At 45.9% G+C, this 21121-nt stretch overlaps 1 protein-coding gene across 1 annotated transcript in view; it reads right to left on the reverse strand.

The window, feature by feature from the left end:
* The window catches only part of STARD10 (StAR related lipid transfer domain containing 10), a 47643-nt gene extending 26523 nt beyond the window's left edge, over positions 1-21120 (reverse strand). Inside the window, exons 1-3 of the mRNA XM_042233206.1 lie at positions 20401-21120; positions 6698-9159; positions 4108-4193 (exon numbers count right to left, since the gene is read on the reverse strand). Of these exons, the coding sequence (XP_042089140.1) occupies positions 4108-4193; positions 6698-6801 (190 nt within the window). The 5' untranslated portion in view covers positions 6802-9159; positions 20401-21120. The remainder of the gene's footprint in view (positions 1-4107; positions 4194-6697; positions 9160-20400) is intronic.
* Position 21121: the final 1 nt, after the last annotated feature.

Genomic DNA, 21121 nt, shown 5'->3' on the forward strand with positions numbered 1-21121 from the left:
CAGAGTCAGGACACCTGCCTGGAGCCATCCATGACCTGGTCCATAACACTCCTCTCTCAACTCCCCTCACTGAGCTCCCATCAGGACCACAGCCCCTAACTGTACAGATGGAGAAACAAAGGCCCAAGCAGCACTGTCAGAGCACAGATAAGATCTTAGGTCTCCCAGCTTCTAACCCAAGGCTCTGTCCCTGCTCCCCACTATATGCCACCTCTTTCACTACTCTAGGGGTGGCCTTGGGGGCAGTTACCAACCTCTTTGCTTCAAGATTCCTCCCCTGCCCAAGTGTACTAGACAATGAGGGGCTACCACATCCTGACTTGCTCCTGGTGCTCCCTCCTACTCACCATCTAGTCAGACAGACGGATGGCTGCCTCGATCTCCCCTCTGGGAGATGAGGAGAAGGCCCCCCTGACCCCTTCTTCCCCCAGCTCCTCTCCTCTGGGGTAACCGGCCTTGCCAGTTTGGGTGAGAAAATTCCCAGGTTGCCTAGGGGAACAAGGCAATATCCTGGGGGCACTGTTCTAGAAGACTGAGCAACGACTTGCGTGATGTCACCAGGAAGCAGCAGAGAGGTGATTCCAGAGGCCCCCCTGGAAGGGCCGAGGACAGAGCACTCTGAGGTCCCCAGGGCTGGCATGGCCTTGAGGGATGTGTCCTTTACTGTTTGATGGCAGGCGGCAACAGGTTCAGCACCCTAGTCCCACCTGGAGCCGGATCTGAGTGTTTGCCCAGGGTGGGTCTCCTACCCCTGCTGGGCCTCACTGAGCAAACAGCTCAAACACTGCCCTGAGTGAGCTGCTAGAGCCTCAGGGAATCACAGAGCACACAGTCAGAGTGACCTATTATCCCCTCTCCTGCTGGTGACGCTGACACAGCCAAGCGCTGTGATAGGGACAGAATCAGTCAGTTCAGTCGCTCAGTCACTCAGTGGTGTCCGACTCTTTGCAACCCCATGAATCACAACACGCCAGGCCTCCCTGTCCATCACCATCTCCCGGAGTTCACTCAGACTCACGTCCATCGAGTCGGTGAGGCCATCCAGCCATCTCATCCTCTGTCATCCCCTTCTCCTCCTGCCCCCAATCCCTCCCAGCATCAGAGTCTTTTCCAATGAGTCAACTCTTCACATGAGGTGGCCAGAGTACTGGAGTTTCAGCTTCAGCATCATTCCTTCCAAAGAACACCCAGGGCTGATCTCCTGGGTGATAGAATAGAGGGACAAAAATAAGTGATTAAATAGTTAATCCCACTAGGGGATTATAAGTAGAAAAAAATGGGGAAAAAAACTCCTGTAAATTAATGATTACTCGAAAAAGCAGGTTTGCTTAACCACAAAACTAAGCAGGCTTGCTTAGCAACAAAACCATGCAACAGAAGCACAGGACATGCCCCCAAACAATAAAACAATGGTGCCATGAGACTCACATCCAGACACTGAGCTCAATCAGTTCAGTTCAGTCGCTCAGTCGTGTCCGACTCTTTGCAACCCCATGAATTGCAGCATGCCAGGCCTCTCTGTCCATCACCAACTCGCGGAGTTCACTCAGACTCAGGTCCATCGAGTCAATGAGGCCCATCCAGCCATCTCATCCTCTGTCATCCCCTTCTCCTCCTGTCTCCAATCCCTCCCAGCATCAGAGTCTTTTCCAATGAGTCAGCTCTTCACATGAGGTGGCATCATTCCTTCCAAAGAAATCCCAGGGCTGATCTCCTTCAGAATAGACTGGTTGGATCTCCTTGCAGTCCAAGGGACTCTCAAGAGTCTTCTCCAACACCACAGTTCAAAAGCATCAATTCTTCAGCCCTCAGCTTTCTTCACAGTCCAACTCTCACATCCATACATTAATGACCCCCAAAACAGGCTCTGTGCACACACCAAAAAACCCCATCATTTATGGAAAGGTGACTTTTCAAAATGAAAGACCCTCACTGTACTGAGACCTGAAAATATTTTTTCAAAGTGCTATGATAGTCCTGGTCTAACCATATAGGGAGGGACAAGTAAACTTCCCTGCCCTGTCTGGGGAGGAGCTGCTGATGGAAACGTCACGTCTACTCAAGAGAGACAAAGAAGGTCTTCTTCCCCTCCCCACTTTTCGTTTGATTATAAAACTGTAGCCCTCTAAGTTCTGGGGGCACTTCCCACCCATCTGCTTGTAAGCCTCACAAGGGTTTTATTCTCATAAATCATTTCTTATCTACTACTTTGCTCTCACTGGATTCTTCTCCATGCTGACATGAAGGACTATGGTATCGAAGCTTTTCGGAGCCCCACTGAAATGATCCCAGTTGGTTCCACGATCACACCCATCTCCTGCCTCAGTCCACACAGCCACATACCATCTCAGTCTCATGCATGGGAATCCAACAGGGGCACACTGGCTTGAGCACGCCAGGTCACCCCGTAGGCTTGCCAGATAAAACACAGGACACATCTTGAAATTTGATTTTCAGATAAGGAAAATTATTGTTAGCATGTTTCAAATATTTGCTAAATCTGGCAACCTTATACCTGGGGCCCTGTCATACCCACATCACATAGCCTCAAAGAGCTACTCACCAGTCCCCTCACAGACCTCAGTCTCTTGCCTGCCCTGGGAATGCAGTCAGCACCTGGGTTACAGCTGTTGTGTGCATGTGTGCGCGCACACACACACACACACACACACACACACACACACACACACACATGGCCTGGCACATCCTCTCTGTGAAGAGGTTCTGGGGCAGAGTAAGAGTCTACCACTCATTTTGTCTAACCTTCACAATAACCTTAGGTGGAAGGTCATGCTGGGATTCTTAGCCCCACTTGAAAAATGAGGAAAATAAAGCCCAGAAAGAAACAGAACCTATCCGTGGTATCCCCATGTGTGCTCTCTGGCAGGGGGAAGAAGGGGTGTAAGGGAAGTCTTGTTACACCTGGGCCAGGCTGTATCCCTGGCAGGTCTGAGCTCCTCAAGCAGGCCTCTCAAAGGAGCCTCTTCTCCCCAGGAACAATAGCCTAGAGATTTGGGGGTGGGCCCTCTGACCCTTCCCCCATTCAAGGGTGATACTAATAGCTCCCCCAGAGGCCCCTCTAGTTCCAGGAGGTGGAAACTGTTCTGTCAGGGCACTGTGGGCTCAGCTTTGAGATGAAAAAATGTGAAGAAACCAAAAGAAGGAAGGTGTGTGTGTCGGGGCGGGGTGGGGGGGGGGGCAGCTTCCAGAAAAGAAAGCATCGTCCCAGGGCTGGAGCTCTTGCTCTGGTAAAAGGGCCAGACAACCTAGTCCTCCCCAAAGACACACAAAGACACCTTCACCCCTACTGCCATCCAGCCTGAGCACAGAGCTGAAGGGAGGGCCTGGGGTCAGGCAGATGGATCAAGAGCCCCTGACAAAACACTCCAGGGCTTTCAGAAGGTTGCATCGACCCAGCAATCGAACTGGGTTCCTGCAGGCGGCAGTGCCTAACAGACATTAGCAGGAGGACCGAGCCTGCAGAGGGGGTGCTGGCCATCTGGGTCTGGGGCCCTCCCAAAGAGGGAGTCTCCATGGTTCTACTCTGGGCCCCACCGACTGTGGGCAAGGCCTGGCACCTCTCTGGTCTGTTTCCCTGCTGAGGTGCTTAAGATGCCTCTCTCCTGGCCTGGGGCAGCTGGTTGGGCTCTGTAAACTGTGGAGTCCTGCGTGGTGGAGGTTGCACTCAGTAGAGCTCTGTTAGTCTCTTCTTTCCTCCAAGCCTAGGAGCACCCTGGGCATCAAGACCCTGCAAGGCCCAGAGAGAAGCTCCCAGGCCCTGGAGTTCTGGGAGGGAAGGACAGGAGCAGAGGCAGCACAGATAGGGTAAAATACCCTGCTCAGCAGTCTAGCGTAATAGCTAAGAGCCTAGGCTAGGGAGCTAGGTTGTCTGGGTTAGAACCTCTTACTGTGTGATCTAGAATAAGTTACTTAACCTCTCTGTCTTGGTACTCCCATTTCTGTGAACAAGTAAGCTAGTAGGACTTACATCATTGCCTCCAGGATGGAGTTCATGCACGTGGAGAGCTTAGCACGGTGGCTGGCAAGCAACAAGCGCTCCATAAACGCCACAACTACTATCAGTTCTTGTCTCCTAAGCTCCCTTACCCCAGATCTGGCAGGTGTCCCCAAGGCATAGCCTCTTTTGTAAGTCTCTGCTCCTTGACCTGGAGGCAGTGCCTTCCTCTTCTGACCTGGAGAAAAAGAAACAGTCTAGGTTCACCTGGAACCTGGAGGGCTGAGAATAAAGCAGAAGTGGCCATTATAACATCTTGCCCTGCTTCCTTGGCCCAATTCCTAACAGAGCTACGAAGGCCTGGATGGGTCCCCTTTGGGAGGCCTTCACTCAACGACATGAGCTCCTTGCATCCACACAGCCTCCCTTCTTAGCGTCTGACAACAGGGCACCAGGACAGCAGCGGGCCCCAGGGAGCCTGGTTGTACCCAGCCAGCTGGCAGGACAGTACTGAGATGTCTACGCCCCAGGGGCTAGTTTCTAGAACCCTTTGAAGGGCTCGTGTGGGGAAGGCTTGCTAGGAGCTCTGTCAGCGAGTGGGGCTGAAGACTGTGCCCTGGGTCTGGGTTCATTTTGAGGTCCAAAATTCATACCTGGGGCAGGCCTAGAAGCAGCCCAGCTTTCCTGGGGCATTGCTGTGTTGGGGACTCCTGCCAACCACTGCTCTCTGCCCTGAAGCACTGGTACCCCTGGTTAGTGGGCGTCTCCACGGTGCTTCCCCAGGGGCGGCTGCCTCCTTCAGCACCTTCTAAATTTAGGGCTTGGGCTCTGTGACTCATTACTGAATCTGCTTTGCTACCCTCCTCCAGGAGTGTGCTCCCACGGTATTTTTATCTTCTGCTGCCTCAGACTGATTAATAAGGCCCTAGAATCCTGCAGCAGCCACACACACACCACTGAGAGCTCCCCAGTCCACCCATCCCAGCTCGGCTCTGGACTGCTGACCAGGTCCTGTACTCCCCTTCCCTTCTATGCCCCAACCCACAACCCACCCAGGTGTCCACATCTGGCTCCAAGTGTGCCTGCAGTGGCAGAGGGAAAAGAGAAATGGAGCCAAGGCCTGCCCCCTCCCAACCAGCTGCCAGGCAGAGCCCTGGCCAAACACCAGGACACCTGAGTTCTGGCCTAGACTCACCCCCACCTTACTGTGGGGCTCTGGGTGAGCTCAGCGGTCATCTCTTTCCTTCTCTATAAACAAGGGGTTTGAACCAGACCTCCACTAGGGTGGCCTGGACCAGAGCTGAAAGTACCAATGGACCAGACCACCACCTTCAAACAGGGTGAGCTGGGGATAGGGTATCTGATATTGGGCCCTGTCTTCCACCCAGGCGCCCCTCTACCCCCAGCTCCTGATCTGTTCAGGGGACACACACAGGTCAAGACCCTGCTGTCAGCCTTTTGGGACTTCTGCCCTGCAGGGAGGAAGAGTCATGGTTCTGGTCTCACTGCCCAGGGCTGTACTGTGCAGCTGTACTGGGCAAGAATCACCTTAACTCTGGACCCAGGTCGTCGGGAACATGCATCACATGTGTGTGGAGGTGTAAATGCTCCCTGCCAGGTTCCCAGTGCCAGAGGGAGAAATGGGGATGCAAGTGTCCCCCCACCCCTCAACTTTCACAAACACAGGCTGCCTGGCTGCAGAGTGCAGGTATCTGGAAGGCAAATAGACGAGAGGTGGTGGCATCTCCGCTCCTGCCGGACTCTGGGAGAACCCTATCTCCAGCTGGCCTCCACCTGTGTTCATGAGTAACAAAGAGCGACTAATAGTTACTGAGCGGGTACCATGGGCCTAGTGCTGTTATATGCACTTAACAGTTCTTAACTCATTTAATTCATAGTTACACCTCAGAGAGCCCTGGATACGGCTTACCACTCCCACTCTAGAGACAGTGAGGCTCAGAGTAGGGTAGTGACTCACCAAGGATCACAGCATTAAGTCACTGGGAGGGCAAGTTAAAAGCTGAGTCTGACTGCAATCCTGGATTCTGTTTGTACCCTAAGGTAGCTCTTCTCAGCGTATACATTAGATACTCAATAAATGTTTGATGAAGATGTTTGATCACTGCCATGTCATGGAAAGATCCCTATCCTAGTCCAGTTTTACGCCAGCTCCTTGTGAATCCTGCAGAGAGTCTTTTCTTCCGTTAGCCTCAGTTTCCCCTGCTGAAAACAGAGACAAGTGAAGGCCCAGAGAATCAGACAGTTAGAGGTGGGGAAGATCTTGAACTTCTATTTCTACAAACACCTTCCTTTCATGACTTGCCTGAAGAGGCCCTATTTGCAACCAGACCTTAGCGGCTCCAAGCCCCTCCCACACCTATGTCCAGAACTTCTTAGAGCACTCGAGAGAGACAGCTGGGCACAGCCCCGCTCCAAGGGACAGAGAGGTCAGTATCTTGGTTGGTGGTATGGTTTGCCCACAATGCCACCTGACAGCTCCACCTGGTTGGGCGAGTGGCCCCTAAAGCCTCTCAGCTCAACCTGCATCACCTCCTCTCCTTAGCATCCAAGCCAGCACAGGCACCCCCTCCAGCTGTCACGGGCAGCTGTCAGAGCCCTAGATGGAATCATCTGAGCACCCAATTCCTCTTGGGTTCAGAAATAGAGACCACCCTTTTCCATTCAGGGTCGGTCCCCTTAACATTAGCCCCTCATCTGTCACATCTGATCTCCTTCCCTTACCTGGGCCACTCTTCTGAGAGTAGGATCTGTACAGCTTCTGCCACACTGTCCTCTGTCTCCAGGATTCTCCAGCTCCTCCTTAATTTCTTGCCTTTGGTAGTCATCTCAACAGAGCAGGGTCTTCCTCCACTAGGCCCAGCAGGTAGGAGAAGGATTAGGAATAGGGGCTTCTCTGGACTCTGGGCACAGTCTGCCTCTCTAAGCCTGTATGCAACAAAGACAACTAATTCTGGAGGTGCAAGGAAGGGCTCTAAGCCCAAACGCTGGCAGCCTAGGTTTTAGCCCTTGCTCACAGACTGCTGAGACCTGGAGCAAGCTCCTGCCCCTGTAGGGGCCCTCAGTTTTGCAATTTGTAGTATGATGAAATAGTTCCTCAATGTGCAATCACCGATTATAATAATCTTCTGTCCTTATAGATTGCTCGGCAACTTAGTTTATTTTTTGCGTCTTATTTGATCCTTCCAATATCCTATTTCCATTTACAAATCAGAAAGCTTAGGGGAACAGAACTACCAGCAACTCAGCAACTCAGAGACAGAGTCTAGAGTCCTTGTATCCTGAACCATCGTTGGTCCCTCACACGCAAAGATGCTAGGACTCTCCCTATCACTTTCTCTGACCCGCTGTCCCACTGGTAAAATGAGTGCCCCAAAGATCAGATTAACAGACTCAGTGAAGGGAGCTGTGCTTAGCAAACCATTTAAAAACAAAAAATAAGGGCAGAAAAATAACGGGACCGTTACGTTACTGTTCATTACTGTTATCTTTGCTAAGGCGCCCCCGCGTGTCCGTCTCCAGGCGCTCCGTTCGCGCAGGCGCTCTTTGGTGTTTACAGAAGCCCTGAGGCCCGGCATTTACGCGTGCGCTTCCCGTCAGGGATCGCCCCACCGACCGCCGTCGGACGCTGCTTTCAAGTCCCCTAGTGGTTGTGGCTGGAGTTTAACTACGGTTCCCTGGGGCCCGGTCGGCTCCGCCTTGGGTTGAGGCGTCTCTACAACTCCGGAGCGGCGGAGACCTTAGCAGTGGCAGGGAGAGGCACAGCGCGGTCCCTCCAGACTCCTGCATCTCAAGTCACCGTTGCACTAAGACTCCAGTGCCAACTTGCGGGCCCCTCACGGCACACTTGGCGGCCGCGGTGAATTGGACCGGAACTGACCACGCACTGCCTCATGGGAGCCTTAGTTCGTGGCTAGAACCTTTCCGGAGTTTGAACGCTGTTTAAACTACATTTCCCAGAAGTCCAAGAGGCCAGCGTCGCAGAAGACGGGCCCGGGGCTTGTTGGGAGATGGAGTGTGGCGATGGTAGTGAGTTTGTGTACGAAGGGAAACGTGAAGAAGCGGTGGAGCCTCCGGCTTTTAGCCTTGGTTGTGGTCCAAGCTACAGTTACACGGTAGCTGTCAAACGAAGAGAGTAGCGCTGTTGGGCTGAGTGTTGGGCTGAGACTACACTCCCACGGGTCACCATCGCCTGTGACTCTCATTTCTCTTAACTGCTTGTAACGATGGAAATATTCTACAGCTGCACTGTCCAATAAGGTAGAGACTAGCCTGTGGCTACTGAACATTTGACATGAGGTTAAGTGCCATGAAGGAAGAAAAATATTTATTTGAATTTATTTAAAAATTAAATCCAATTAATTACTTTTCAGTTCAATTTAAAGAGCCACTTATGGGCTCAGTTCAGTTCAGTCGCTCAGTCGCTTCCGACTCTTTGCAACCCCATGGACTGCAGCCTGCCATGCTTCCTTGTTCATCACCAATTCCCGGAGCCTACTTAAACTCATGTCCATTGAGTCCGTGATGCCATCCAACCATCTCATCCTCTATCGTCCTCTTCTCTTCCTGCCTTCAATCTTTCCCAGCATCAGGGTCTTTTCCAGTGAGTCAGTTCTTCTCATCAGGTGGCCAAACTATTGGAGTTTCAGCTATGGCTAGTGGCCACCTTATTCCACAGCGCACAGTGTACTAGACCTCCTCGTGTTCATAATCAACAATCATCTTCCTGGTTTGTGAGACCTAAGACTTTAGTTTCCTTTCTACGGTCGACTGAAAAAAAGTACACCACGTAAAAGTTGAGAACTACATTTTATTTGCAGCCTTGCTGTTGCTGCTGCTGCTGCTAAGTCACTTCAGTCGTGTCCGACTCTGTGCAGCCGCATAGACAGCAGCCCACCAGGCTCCCCCGTCCCTGGGATTCTCCAGGCAAGAACACTGGAGTGGGTTGCCATTTCCTTCTCCAATGCATGAAAGTGAAAAGTGAAAGTGAAGTCGTGTCCCACTCTTCATGACCCCATGGACTGCAGCCTACCAGGCTCCTTCGCCCATGGGATTTTCCAGGCAAGAGTACTGGAGTGGGTTGCCATTGCCTTCTCCTGACTGAGGACTATAATCTGGGTTGGCAGCCTCTTAGATAGCTCTGAAGGACTGTTCAAAAGAGGTAAGGGAGGAGCAAGGAATTTTTCCTGAAAAAAAAAAAAGTGTAGTGAACATCCAAAGATTATTACTATTCATACACAAGAAACCAGACGTCAAAAATTGACTTTTAGTGCCCTTTTATGTATGGGAAGATGCAAGAGTCTAGGCTCACTGAAATTATTCCTTTGGGGTGGTTTTGAACTGTGGTGTTCGAGAAGACTCTTGACAATCCCTTCGACAGCAAGGAGATCCCACCAGTCCATCCTAAAGGAAATAATTCCTGAATATTCATCGGAAGGACTGATGCTGAAGCTGAAACTCCAATACTTTGGCCACCTGATACGAAGAGCTGACTCATGGGAAAAGACCCTAATGCTGGGAAAGATTGAGGGCAGGAGAAGGGGACGACAGAGGATGAGATGGTTGGATGGCATCACCGATTCAATGGACATGGATTTGGGTGGACTCCGGGAGTTGGTGATGGACAGGGAGGCCTGGCGTGCTGCAGTCCATGGGGTCGCAACGAGTTGGACATGACTGAGCAACTGAACTGAACTGATGCATCTTAAACTATCTAGGGTTAGTATACTGTTTTTCTCCATCCAGAATTCCCCTTCAGGGTGCACCCATTGTGAGTGGTAACTGCAGGGGCTGATGACTTGATGGCAGGAAAGATTTTTGTTTACTTACTTGACAGGCAACATTTTTTTTTTTGTCCACACTGCCTACTTACTACACTCAGTCTTTGCAGATTCCACCTCCTTTGTGTGTCCCTTGAAAATCTGAAAATTAGTTCAGGCTGTAAAAACCTGCTGTGGTATTCATCAGGCTGAAATAACAGACAGAGAGAAAGCCAGCCACAAAATTAATAAGAAACAAAATTTTTCCCAGGGACATACTGCAGCTATAAAATATCATAACAACCTTCTTCTTGAAGTGACTATTTGTTTCTTACTCACTGAGCAATTTTGTTTTCTAAAATCATAGACTATCAGAAATTTTGCTTTTAGAATAGGAATGGAACTCTTGCCTAGAAGAGCTAAATAACTAAGAGGACAGGGTTTAAAACCCAGGTGTGGAGAGATTCAGAAAAGGGACTTCTAAACATGTATTCCACATGAGCCTGAACTTTATTGTTTCCAAGGAAACAAGACCCTGAGTCTACTGAGCAGTCCAGACCTGATGTAGGCTCCTTTACTCTGGTTTGCTTTGAGCTATCAAACTACTGCCTGATTTACATTTCACCTAATTCCACCTCTCTCAGATCCTATAAGAACTCTTTTTCTTTGTGTTTGGTAGGACTCTCCATAATTCCTCTGATGTGCTGTCTTCCTCATAGCAATGGGTCAATAAACCTGACTCCATTGGACTATGGATGGTCCCCGGTGGTCTTTGACTGATTGGGTTAGAACACCCTGAAATACTAGTGTCCTCCAGGTTCCCTCACAGGCCCTCTCTTCACTGCATACTTTCTTTGGATGACCTCATTCACTTCCATCCATAAGCTGATGAGCCCACAATTTATGGCTTAGGTCTCTCTTTGGCCTCTGAGACATCTACTTCTGGTTGACTCAGGTTCCTTAAACTCTGTGAATTTAACACTGAATCTTTCTTTGGAGGGGAGGGGCAGCCACTTTTCATTGCTGTGCTCCAAGTAAGAACTAGGCACTGACCACCTCTGACCATGATATGGGTAGGGACACTCCTCATCTGGGTCAGATACCTCCTCACACACTGTCCTCACACTGCAGCACACTGGGCAGCTGCTTTTCACATAGGTCAGCAGCCCAAACCTTAGAAAGCTGGGGGTGGGGCGGGGGTTGGGGGCTGCAAGTGGAAAGTGGGTCTCAGTTACTCTGCCCCTTTCCCCTGATCCCTCAGTAAAGGCTGGGGCCTCAAGAAAGAGACTGCAGAGGCAATCCCACCTGTCTTCCCCTCCTCATCTCTCATGGTCCCCTCCCTGGAAGCTCTTCCAGTGGTGTCTCTAGCTCATCCAGTCTTAGACCCTACTAGTGCCTTGGAATTTTCATAGCCAACTGTTTCATAGCCACTGAGCCTGGTGGCTATGTAGAAGGGTGAGGTGTGGCCTGCCTGCTGCCTGGAGGGAGGGTGAACATTGTGGGAAGAAGCTTCATCTTGGGCTGTGTTTGGTTTTCTCTTAAACACAGCTAAAAGCAAATATACTTCAACATCTTGAGGATTTAACTTCCATGTGAAGGACCCTCTAGCCATTTCTATTCCACTTCACCTCTGCCACATCTCATCTACCAAAGATGTTTGTATTCCTCTTATTCATGTAACTTTGACCTGACTTTTTGGAAAATGAAAAGGGGTCATCTTTCCCGTCCATTTCAAAGCGCTGTTTACATTTACCCATATTGACTAATGCCCAGATCACAAGTTTCTCTCCTTGGTGGATGTAGCTTCAGTATCCCATTTCAAACATTGTTTTCCCTTTAAAGCAATAGTCAACAGTGCGTTCATATGGTTTGTAAGGAAGGCTGGGGATCCTAGGACCCCATAAGCTACAGATGAGCTTGTTTCCCTCAAACCCTGAGCGTTTTGACCTCTTCATCCTTCTAAACCATTTAATTTTTAGTTCTGTATTGTTTAATTCATAATCTTTGGTGGACCATTGATTATAGACATAAACAACTATTTAAAGAGAAGCATAAAAATAAACCTGTAAATCTGTCTAAAGATGACTGTTACCAGATTCTTGCATTTATCCAATCAAAATTTATATACAGCATATCCAGATGTCACAGAGACTACAAAGCCACAGCTAGAAGAAAGAAAAAAAAAAGGCAGACACGACGGCTTTTCGTGTATGGAGAATAAAGCCAGTCCACTCTCACAGGTGTCATTTGTGAAAAGCGGCTTGCAAACGGCAGTCTGAACCTTTAATCTCATCATTAGAAACAAAACATAAACGTTAGAAGCAAAAAAATAAGCCTGTTGGATTTTAAAAAGTATTATGAAGTATTTCAGACATATACTTCCAATGTTAGGACTCACAGATCCAGTTTCTCCTTTGGGTTTTACTGAACTCCATCTTTTGAGTATACCATATGCAGCCATTCATCCTGTCATATACTGGAGTGCAACTGCTGGGACCAAGAGTGTGTTTGAATGATTGTGTGTGTGTGTGACTGTGATGTAGCCAAAGTGCCCACCCAAGAGGTTAGGTCTGTTTACACTCCCACCAGCAGGAATGATGGTTCCATCTCCCACACCCTCAGCAACTCTAAATATTAAAAAATTTCTTAATTTTTACCAACCTGATGACTGTAACATGACCTCTCATTCATACTTTAACTTACATTTCGCTAGTTGCGCATAATTTTTTTGTGTGGACCATTTGGTTTTGTTCTTCTGATAAAATCATTGCCCATTTTTATATTAGGTTTCCTGCTCTTCGGCTAACTTGTGGGAGTTCTTTCCATCCTTTGGATTTTTACTAATTTGTTATACATGTTGCAAATATTTCCTCCTCATCTACCTCTCTATCTGCCTCTGTTTTTACTTAGTATATAGTGTCTTTTTTTGAGAAAAAATATCTAACTTAAAATTACTGTTTTAAGGACTTCCCTGGTCTAGTGGTTAAGACTCCACACTTCCACAGCAGGGAGTGCAGGTCCTATCCCTAGTCAGGGAACTAAGATCACAGGAAGCAGCCTAAAAATATATACATATATTACCATTTTAATAATTTCTAAGTGTACAATAATTCAGCGGCATTAATTACATTTATCATATTGTAAAACCATTACCACTATTTCCAAAACTGTTTCATCATCTCAAACAGAAATTCTGCAAACATCAAGTAATAACTACCCATTTCCTCCACATGCCTCCGTAACCTCTAACCTACATTCTGTTTCCATGAATGTGACTATTCCATATATTTTATATAAGTGGTCACAAAATATTTGTCCTCTTGTGTCTGACATTTCATGTGGTATAAATTTTCAAGGTTCATAGAAGCTATAGCATGTATCAGAACTTCATTGCTTTTTATGGCTGAATAACATTTCACTGTATGTATAAACCACCTTTTGCTTATTTGTTCACCTGTTAATGGACATGAGTTGTTTCCACCTTTTTTTCTATTGTGAATAATATTATGACCCTGTGCCTGTGCTTGTGCCTGTGTGCTAAGTTGCTTCAGTCATGTCCGACCCTGCAACAGCACAGACTGTAGCCCGCCAGGCTTCTTTGTCCATGGGGTTCTTCAGGCAAGAATTCTGGAGTGGGTTGCCATTACCTCCTCCAGAGGATCCTCCTGATGCAGGGATCGAACCTGAGTCTCCTGTGTCTCCTCCGTTGCAGGTGGATTCTTTACTGCTGAGCCACTGAGGAAGCCCCATTATGAACAAGGGTATACAAATATCTCTTTGAGTCCTTGCCTTCAGTAAACCTAGGAGTGGAATTACTGGTAGGTTCTATGTTTAATACATTATGTTCTATGTTTAACCTTTTGAGAAACAATCAAACTTTCCCACAGTGGCTGCACCATTTTACATTCCCACTAGGAATGCCCGAAGGTTCCAATTTCTTAACATCTTTGCCAGTGCTTGTTATTTTCCATTAAAACAATTTTTTTAATCATAGTCATCATAGTAGGCATAAGGTGATTTGCATTTCCCTAAGCTGAAACTCCAGTACTTTGGCCACCTCATGCGAAGAGCTGACTCATTGGAAAAGACTCTGATGCTGGGAGGGATTGGGGGCAGAAGGGGACGACAGAGGATGAGATGGCTGGATGGCATCACTGACTCGATGGACGTGAGTCTGAGTGAACTCCGGGAGTTGGTGATGGACAGGGAGGCCTGGCAAGCTGCGATTTATGGGGTCGCAAGGAGTCAGACACAATTGAGCGACTGAACTGAACTGACCTGAATGAATAACAACACTGAGCGCTCTTTCGTGTGTTTATTGGTCTTTTGTATATCTTCTTTAAAGAAATGTCTATTCAAATTATTTGCTCATTTTTTGAACTGGGTTATTTTTGTTGTTGTTCAGTCACTAAGTTGTATCTGACTTTGGGTAACCCCATGGACTGTAGCATGCCTGGCTCCCCTGTCCTTCACTATCTCCCAGAGTTTGTTCAGATTCATGTCCATTGAGTCTCGGTGATGTTATCTAACCATTTCCTCTTCTGCCCCCGTTCCCTTCTCCTTTTGCCTTCAATCTTTCCCAGCTTCAGGGTCTTTTTCAAAGAGTCAGCTCTTCACATCAGGTGGCCAGAGTATTGGAGTTTCAGCTTCAGCATCAGTCCTACCAATGAATATTCAGGACTAATTCCTTTAGGATTGACTGTTTCAATCTCCTTGCAGTCCAAGGGGCTCTCAAGAGTCTTCTTCAGCACCACAATTCGAAAGGATCAATTCTTTGGTGCTCAACCTTCTTTAACGGTCCAATGCTTATATTTGTACATGACTACTAGAAAAACCATAGCTTTGTTTATTGGACCTCTGTCGGCAAAGTGATGTCTCTGCTTTTTAATATGCTCTCTAGGTTTGTCATATTTTTTTTCCCAAGGAGCAAACCTCTTAATTTCATGGTTGCAGTCACTATCTGCAGTGATTTTGGAGCCCAAGAAAATAAAATTTGTCACTGCTTCCACTTTTTCCCCCTTCTATTTGCCATGAAGTGATGGGACCAGATGCCATGATCTTAATTTTTCAAATATTGAGTTTAAAGCCAGCTTTTTCACTCTCCTCTCTTACTCTCATCAAGAGGGTGTTGAGTTTTAGGAGATCTTTATTTTTTCTGGATACTAGACCCTTATCAGAGATATATCTGCAAATGATTTCTCCTATTCTGTAGGTTGTCTTCTCACTTTCTTGATCATCTCCTTTGATGCACAAAAGCTCTTTTCTTCTTTTATTGCCTGTGCTTTTGGTATCTGGAGAAGGCAATGGCACCCCACTCCAGTACTCTTGCCTGGCAAATCCCATGGACCGAGGAGCCTGGGGGCTGCTGTCCATGGGGTTGCAAAGAGTCGGACATGACTGAGCGACTTCACTTTCACTTTTCACTTTAACGCATTGGAGAAGGAAACGGCAACCCACTCCAATGTTCTTGCCTGGAGAATCCCAGGGACGGGGGAGCCTGTTGGGCTGCTGTCTATGGGGTCCCACAGAGTCGGACACGACTGAAGCGACTTAGCAGCAGCAGTAGCTTTTGCTTTCATATTCATAAAATTATAGTCATAAAGATGTTCCCTAATGCTTTTTCAAAGATTTTTAAAACAGTTTTAGCTCTTAAGTTTAGGTCCATTTTGAGTTAGCTGTTTTGTATATGACATGAGGTAAGGGTCTGATTTTATTCTTTTGTATATACAAATCCAGTTGTCTCAGCCATTTGTCGAAGAAAAAAATTTTTTTCTATTGAATTGAGTTGGCATCCTTGTCAAAAAGCAATTGGCCATTGATGTATGGGTTTACTCCTGGATCTCAATTTTAGTCTAATGGTCCTTGTGTCTATCATTATGCCATTACAACCCCCACCCTTTTTTTTTTTTTTTTTTTACTGTTGTAGCTTTGTAGTATACCTTGAAGGGTAAAGTCCTTCAAATATGTCCTTTTTCAAGATTATTTTGGCTATTCAGGATCCCTTGAAATTCCATATGAATTTTAGGATTAGCAATCCATTTCTGCATGAAAGACTTGTAATTTTGATAGGGCATGATGTGTTTTATTGTCCAGAAATTTTATATTTTGATATGCTTAAATTACCTATCTTTTCCCTTATGACTTTTGTGTTATGCATGTTGTTTAGGAAGGTCTTCCCTATCCCAAGGTTATCAATAAATTATTCTACTTGTTTCTGATATCTTTATCATTTTATGATTATAAGTCATAATGTAATATAATTCACCTGGAATTTACTTTTGCATATGGTGTGAAGAAAAAAATATAACTATTTTTTTTTCTAACTGGATAACTAATTGTCCTTACATAAATTATTGAAAAGATTTCTTTTTTCTATATATTTGAAATGCTACCTTATATTAAATTCCTACATGGGAGGATCTATTTTTGTTCTCTATTCTATTATTAATCTTGCCTAATCTTGCCTATCTTTCCTCATTCTTAAAAATATTTTTGTGGTATTCTTTTTGAGATGAGTTTTAGAAACAACTTGTCAAATTCCATAACAATGAAATCCTATTAGAATATAATAGGAATATACTGACTTCATAATTTGTATAAATTACATTTTTATTTTTAGTCTTTCCAACTCCAAACATTTATATTTTTTCTTTCATTTAGATATTCTTGTATGTTCTTCAGTTAATTTAATTGATTCCATTAAGATACATGAAATATATAATTGATACAATCAAATTAATTTATGTTGTTCATTTTCATCTAGTAAATTTTTTTCTTGTTATACTCCTAAATATATTTGGTTTTGTTGCTATCGTGAATGACTTTGTTTTTACTACATTTTCTAACTGGACATTACTGGGATGCATAATAACTTCTGAATATATTATCTATATATTACTTCCTACAGGTTTACTAACAGAGTTAAGCCGAGATCTATATACAAGCTTGTTCAGTGCAGCACCGTAAAAGCAAATAATCAGAAATAGTCTAAATATTTATCATTATGATATTGATTTATATATATAATACATCTCTACAATGAAATACTTTGAAGCTTTATTTTATTTATTTTTGACCATGCCCCCTGGCTTTTGGGATCTTTGTTCTCCGACAAGGGACTGAACCCGGGCCCTCAACAGTGAAAGTGCAGAGTCCTAACCACTGCCTGCCAGGGAATTCCCTATTTTGCAGCTTTAAAAGGAATGAAGTATGGGAAGTGTCTGTATAACACAAGAAGCTCAACTCGGTGCTCAGTGACAACCTAGAGGGGTGGGATGGGATGGGGGTGGGAGGGAGGTTCAAGAGGGAGGGGATATATGCGTATTTATGGGTGATTCATGTTGTATGGCAGAAACCAACATAACATTGTAAAGCAATTATATTTCAATTAAAAAAAGAGAAAATAAAATGCTTGGCAAATAAGAAAAGGTTAATACCATATTATAAATCAATGTGTACAAAATAAATTTGGTGGTCTTCTTCAAGTGAAAAAAAAAAGGAATGAAGTAGATCTATGTAGTCTGATATGTGAAGTTCTTTAAGATATATCAAAAATATATTGTTACATAAAGAAGAAGCAACATGTAGAACAGTGTGCAAATGCTACATTTGTGTTTTTATATTCTTGTATATACGATGAGGTCGCAAAGAATCAGACACCACGGCTGAGTGACTTTTCACTTTCACATATATAAATATTTCTGAAAGGATGGATACACACTAAATTGTTAATGGTGTTAATTGTTAATGATGATGCTTCTAGAAAGAGACTGGGAAATTGGTGTGTATCTGTAAAATGACGTGTTCACGCCCACTTTTCTCTTCCAGGGAGCAGGGGAACACTGTTTCCCAACCTTCCTAGGAGATGTGATCTCACCAGTGAGGATGTGGGCAAAGAGTGTGTCACTTCAGGTCTAAGGCAATTAAATGTCAGTGTGAATGTCCACCCCCTTCTCCCCTCATCGCAACCTTTCTCCCATCTGAACAGTTGGGATCAAAGAACTTTGAGATGATGGAGATGCTGGTGGAAGCAGCTTGGATCTGAGTCACTGTTGAAGGAGAATAGTATACCAACATGGTCTACCCGGCACTGGAATATGAGGGAGACATAAATGTTTGTGTTTTAAGCCACTGAGATCTGAAGGCTTATTCTGAAACCTGGGGTCTTTGTCCTGGAATCTGGGCTGGACTAGGACTGCTCTGGCCAACAAAACACAGAGGAAGTAATGCTATGCTAGTGTCTGGTCTTGAACCTTAATAGACTAGCAGCTTTCTTGCTGTCTGCTGGAATGCTTGTTTTGGGATGTAGCCTTTCAGAGCCTAGCCACCGTGTTCGGAGAACCCTGAGCTGTGTGAGGGGCCATATGCAGGGCTTTCATTTTAGGTTTTCAGCTAGGTTTCACCTTCCAGTCAATAGCCAGCATCTCCTGCTGGTTAAATCAGTGAGCCATTATCAGCAACCAGCCCCACCGAGTCTTCATATGACTCCAGTGGTTGTGACTACAACTATGTAAGAAACTCAAAGCAAGAATCACCAGAGCTCAGCCAACACTCAGAATCACGAGAGCTCTTAAGAAAGAGTTGTATTAAGTAAAAAATAACCAAGAGACCTGGAGGAGGAAATGGCAACCCACTCCAGTATTCTTGCCTGGGAAATCCCATAGACAGAGGAGCCTGGCAGGCTGAACACACATACACACACAAAACCAAGAGACCACTGAATAGTCTGTCCTATGCTAGCCAATAGACACATGTGAAGCAAAGAGGCTTTCTCTTATACTATTTGAATTTCTGACTATGTGCATGTTATTTTTCAATTAAAAATAGTTACAGTTTTGAATTCAAGACTTCTATGCACTGGGTCTTGAGAATTGTTTCTGCATATTTTTAATGAGAGCAACAGGGGTAAATATTTACTGATCACCTAGTCAGTTGATGCCAGGCCCTGTTCTAGGTGCTTGAAGACAGAGCTGGGATCAAGGCTGAACTGGTCCCGGCTATCCTGAAGCTTCCAGCCTGGTAGGAGAGATAGGTCATAAACAACAAAACAAGCAACAAACAACACAGAAGCATGATCCTTTCTGAGAGTGATAAATGCTCTGAAAGGAACAACAACTGGATGATCTGCAGACGCTGATTAGGATAGGAGCTATTTCATTCAGATGGGGTCTTCTGAAATCTGACTTGCAGGCAAGAGTCAGCCCATAAATGTTTAGGAGGAAGAGCACCAGGAATAGGGGACAGCCAGGGCAAAGGTTCCACAGTGGCAGTTTGCCTGTGATTTGTTTTTCTTTTTTTAGAAAAATTGATTTATTTTTGGCTTTACTGAGTTTTTGTTGCTGCGCAGGTTTTTCTCTACTTGCGGTGAGTGGGGACTACTCTAATTGCAGTGGCTTCTCTTGTTGCCCAGCATAAGCTCTGGGGCTTCAGTAGTTGCGGCTCCCAGGCTCTAGAGTACAGGCTGTAGTTATGGTGCACAGGCCTAGTTGCCCCTCAGTTTGTGGGATCTTCTCGGACCAGGGATAGCATCCCTGTCTGCTGCACCGGCAGGCAGATTCTTTACCACTGAGCCACTGGGGAAGTCTTAGCAGTCATTTCAGTGTTGTGAATAAGGTTTCATTCAACAGTAGGAGAAGTAAAGGCAGAGATGTGGGCAGGAGCCAGACTAAGCAGGGCCTTGAAAGCCACAGAAAGCATTTAGGAATTTGAGTTGAATATGCGGAAAAGCTTTAGGAGGGTTTTAAGTAGAGTAACAGGAACTGATTTAGGTTTTAATCACTCTGGCTGCTGGGAGATGCCTAATCCAGGTACAAGTTTCAAACTACACTCTAAAGTACATTAGGTCTCTAAATCATGATATACTCACTTTTTATATTTATTGGTCATCACTTCATGGCTTTCTAACATAATCAAAGATATATTAAGCAGCATGTTAAATGTGAAGCATAAATAATTTGTCTATAATGAATATCATCTAAAAATTTAAGTGAACTTTATAGTACAACTTTTCATATTCTAAAGATAAAAATATTTTTAGTCAAAATCAAATACTTCTTTATCATGTACTATTTAAACATGACAAAATTATTTTAAATTTCCTAGATTAGGAAATCCTGACCCCAATATGACTCTCCAACTGAGAGAAATAATACCTCTCTGCCTCACAGTAAGGCAAAGCCTTGACAATATGCCCTTCAATATACACAGCCTCAGTTCCTTTGATGGCGTCCCCAGGCACCTGCAAGTCACTCACTCCTAAGAGGGAATTTAATTGTTGCCAATTGGCCCTGAGCCTCCATGGGTACCATCCCCTTCTCCTGGGCACAACTTCTAGTTAATGTTAACACCCACCACCCATTCCTTCAAGGGACAAGGCTAGGGTTAGGCTGGGGCCGAGTTTAGAGAAGGCTTAACTAAAGTGCAGGCTCAACAAAGCTTTGCTGGAAGAGGTGACTTATGAGTAGGAGTCAGGCTCACTAGAGGGAAAGGTGTTGTACACAACACGCATGGCATATGCAAAGGAAATGAGGGTCAAAGACAATGGCACAGGAGGACTGAGCTCAATTCATTGTGGTTTCAAAGCACAGCAGCATACACACTCCTGCTGGGTCTCCAGCAGTTACAGCTTTCCAAGACTTGCCACCCATTCCCATTTGCATCTCAACAGACCTGTCACTTCTACGGCCTGCAGGGCTCCACTGAATCACTCCTTTCATACTTCACAGCAGCCTGTTTGCAGAGCTCTGGACTGGGGTCTGGCTGGAGACAGTTTTATCACAGTTCCTGCAAGCTGAGTACTCAAGTGAGTGTACCAGCAAGAGATGCTGCCGCTCTTCCAGAGCCACCCACATGGAGTGATAGGTGCTGGCCGGCTCAGCCATCCCCTCTTGTGCAGTCTCAGGAAAGCCTTTTTTTCCCCTCTGGGGCAGGGGTTTGCTCGATGAAATCAGCTGTATTCCTTTACTCTCAAGGTCGTAAATTTTCTGCGATGAACTGGAGCCTAAAACCTTGCTCCGGACAAGGGCAGTTCTGCCTCCCTTCCTTCCAGGCCCGAATCTACTGGAAGTCTTTATATCCTCAAAGCTCTGCGTTTGTTCTTCTCGTTCGCTGCCTGGTATCCGTTTCTCTCGGCCAATTCCTATTTCATTCCTCATGATCCAGATCAGTGCCATCACCTCTGCAGAGCAGGGCCTCATCCCTCAGTCCCTTCCTCTTCCGTATCTCGCTGTTTCACTGTCTGCCTTGTGTCCGTGTCGTCTCGCCTCACAGATCTTGAGCGCCTCGAAGAGCAGGGTCCGGGTGTGAGGGGATCTCCAGGTCCCCAGTTTAGTGCACCGCCTGGTCCAGAGTGTCTGTTTTCGTTGACTTCGGTCCGGGCGCGGTGGGGTTA

The sequence above is a fragment of the Ovis aries genome, chromosome 15 (assembly GCF_016772045.2).
Source record: "Ovis aries strain OAR_USU_Benz2616 breed Rambouillet chromosome 15, ARS-UI_Ramb_v3.0, whole genome shotgun sequence".
Lineage (NCBI taxonomy): Eukaryota > Metazoa > Chordata > Mammalia > Artiodactyla > Bovidae > Ovis > Ovis aries.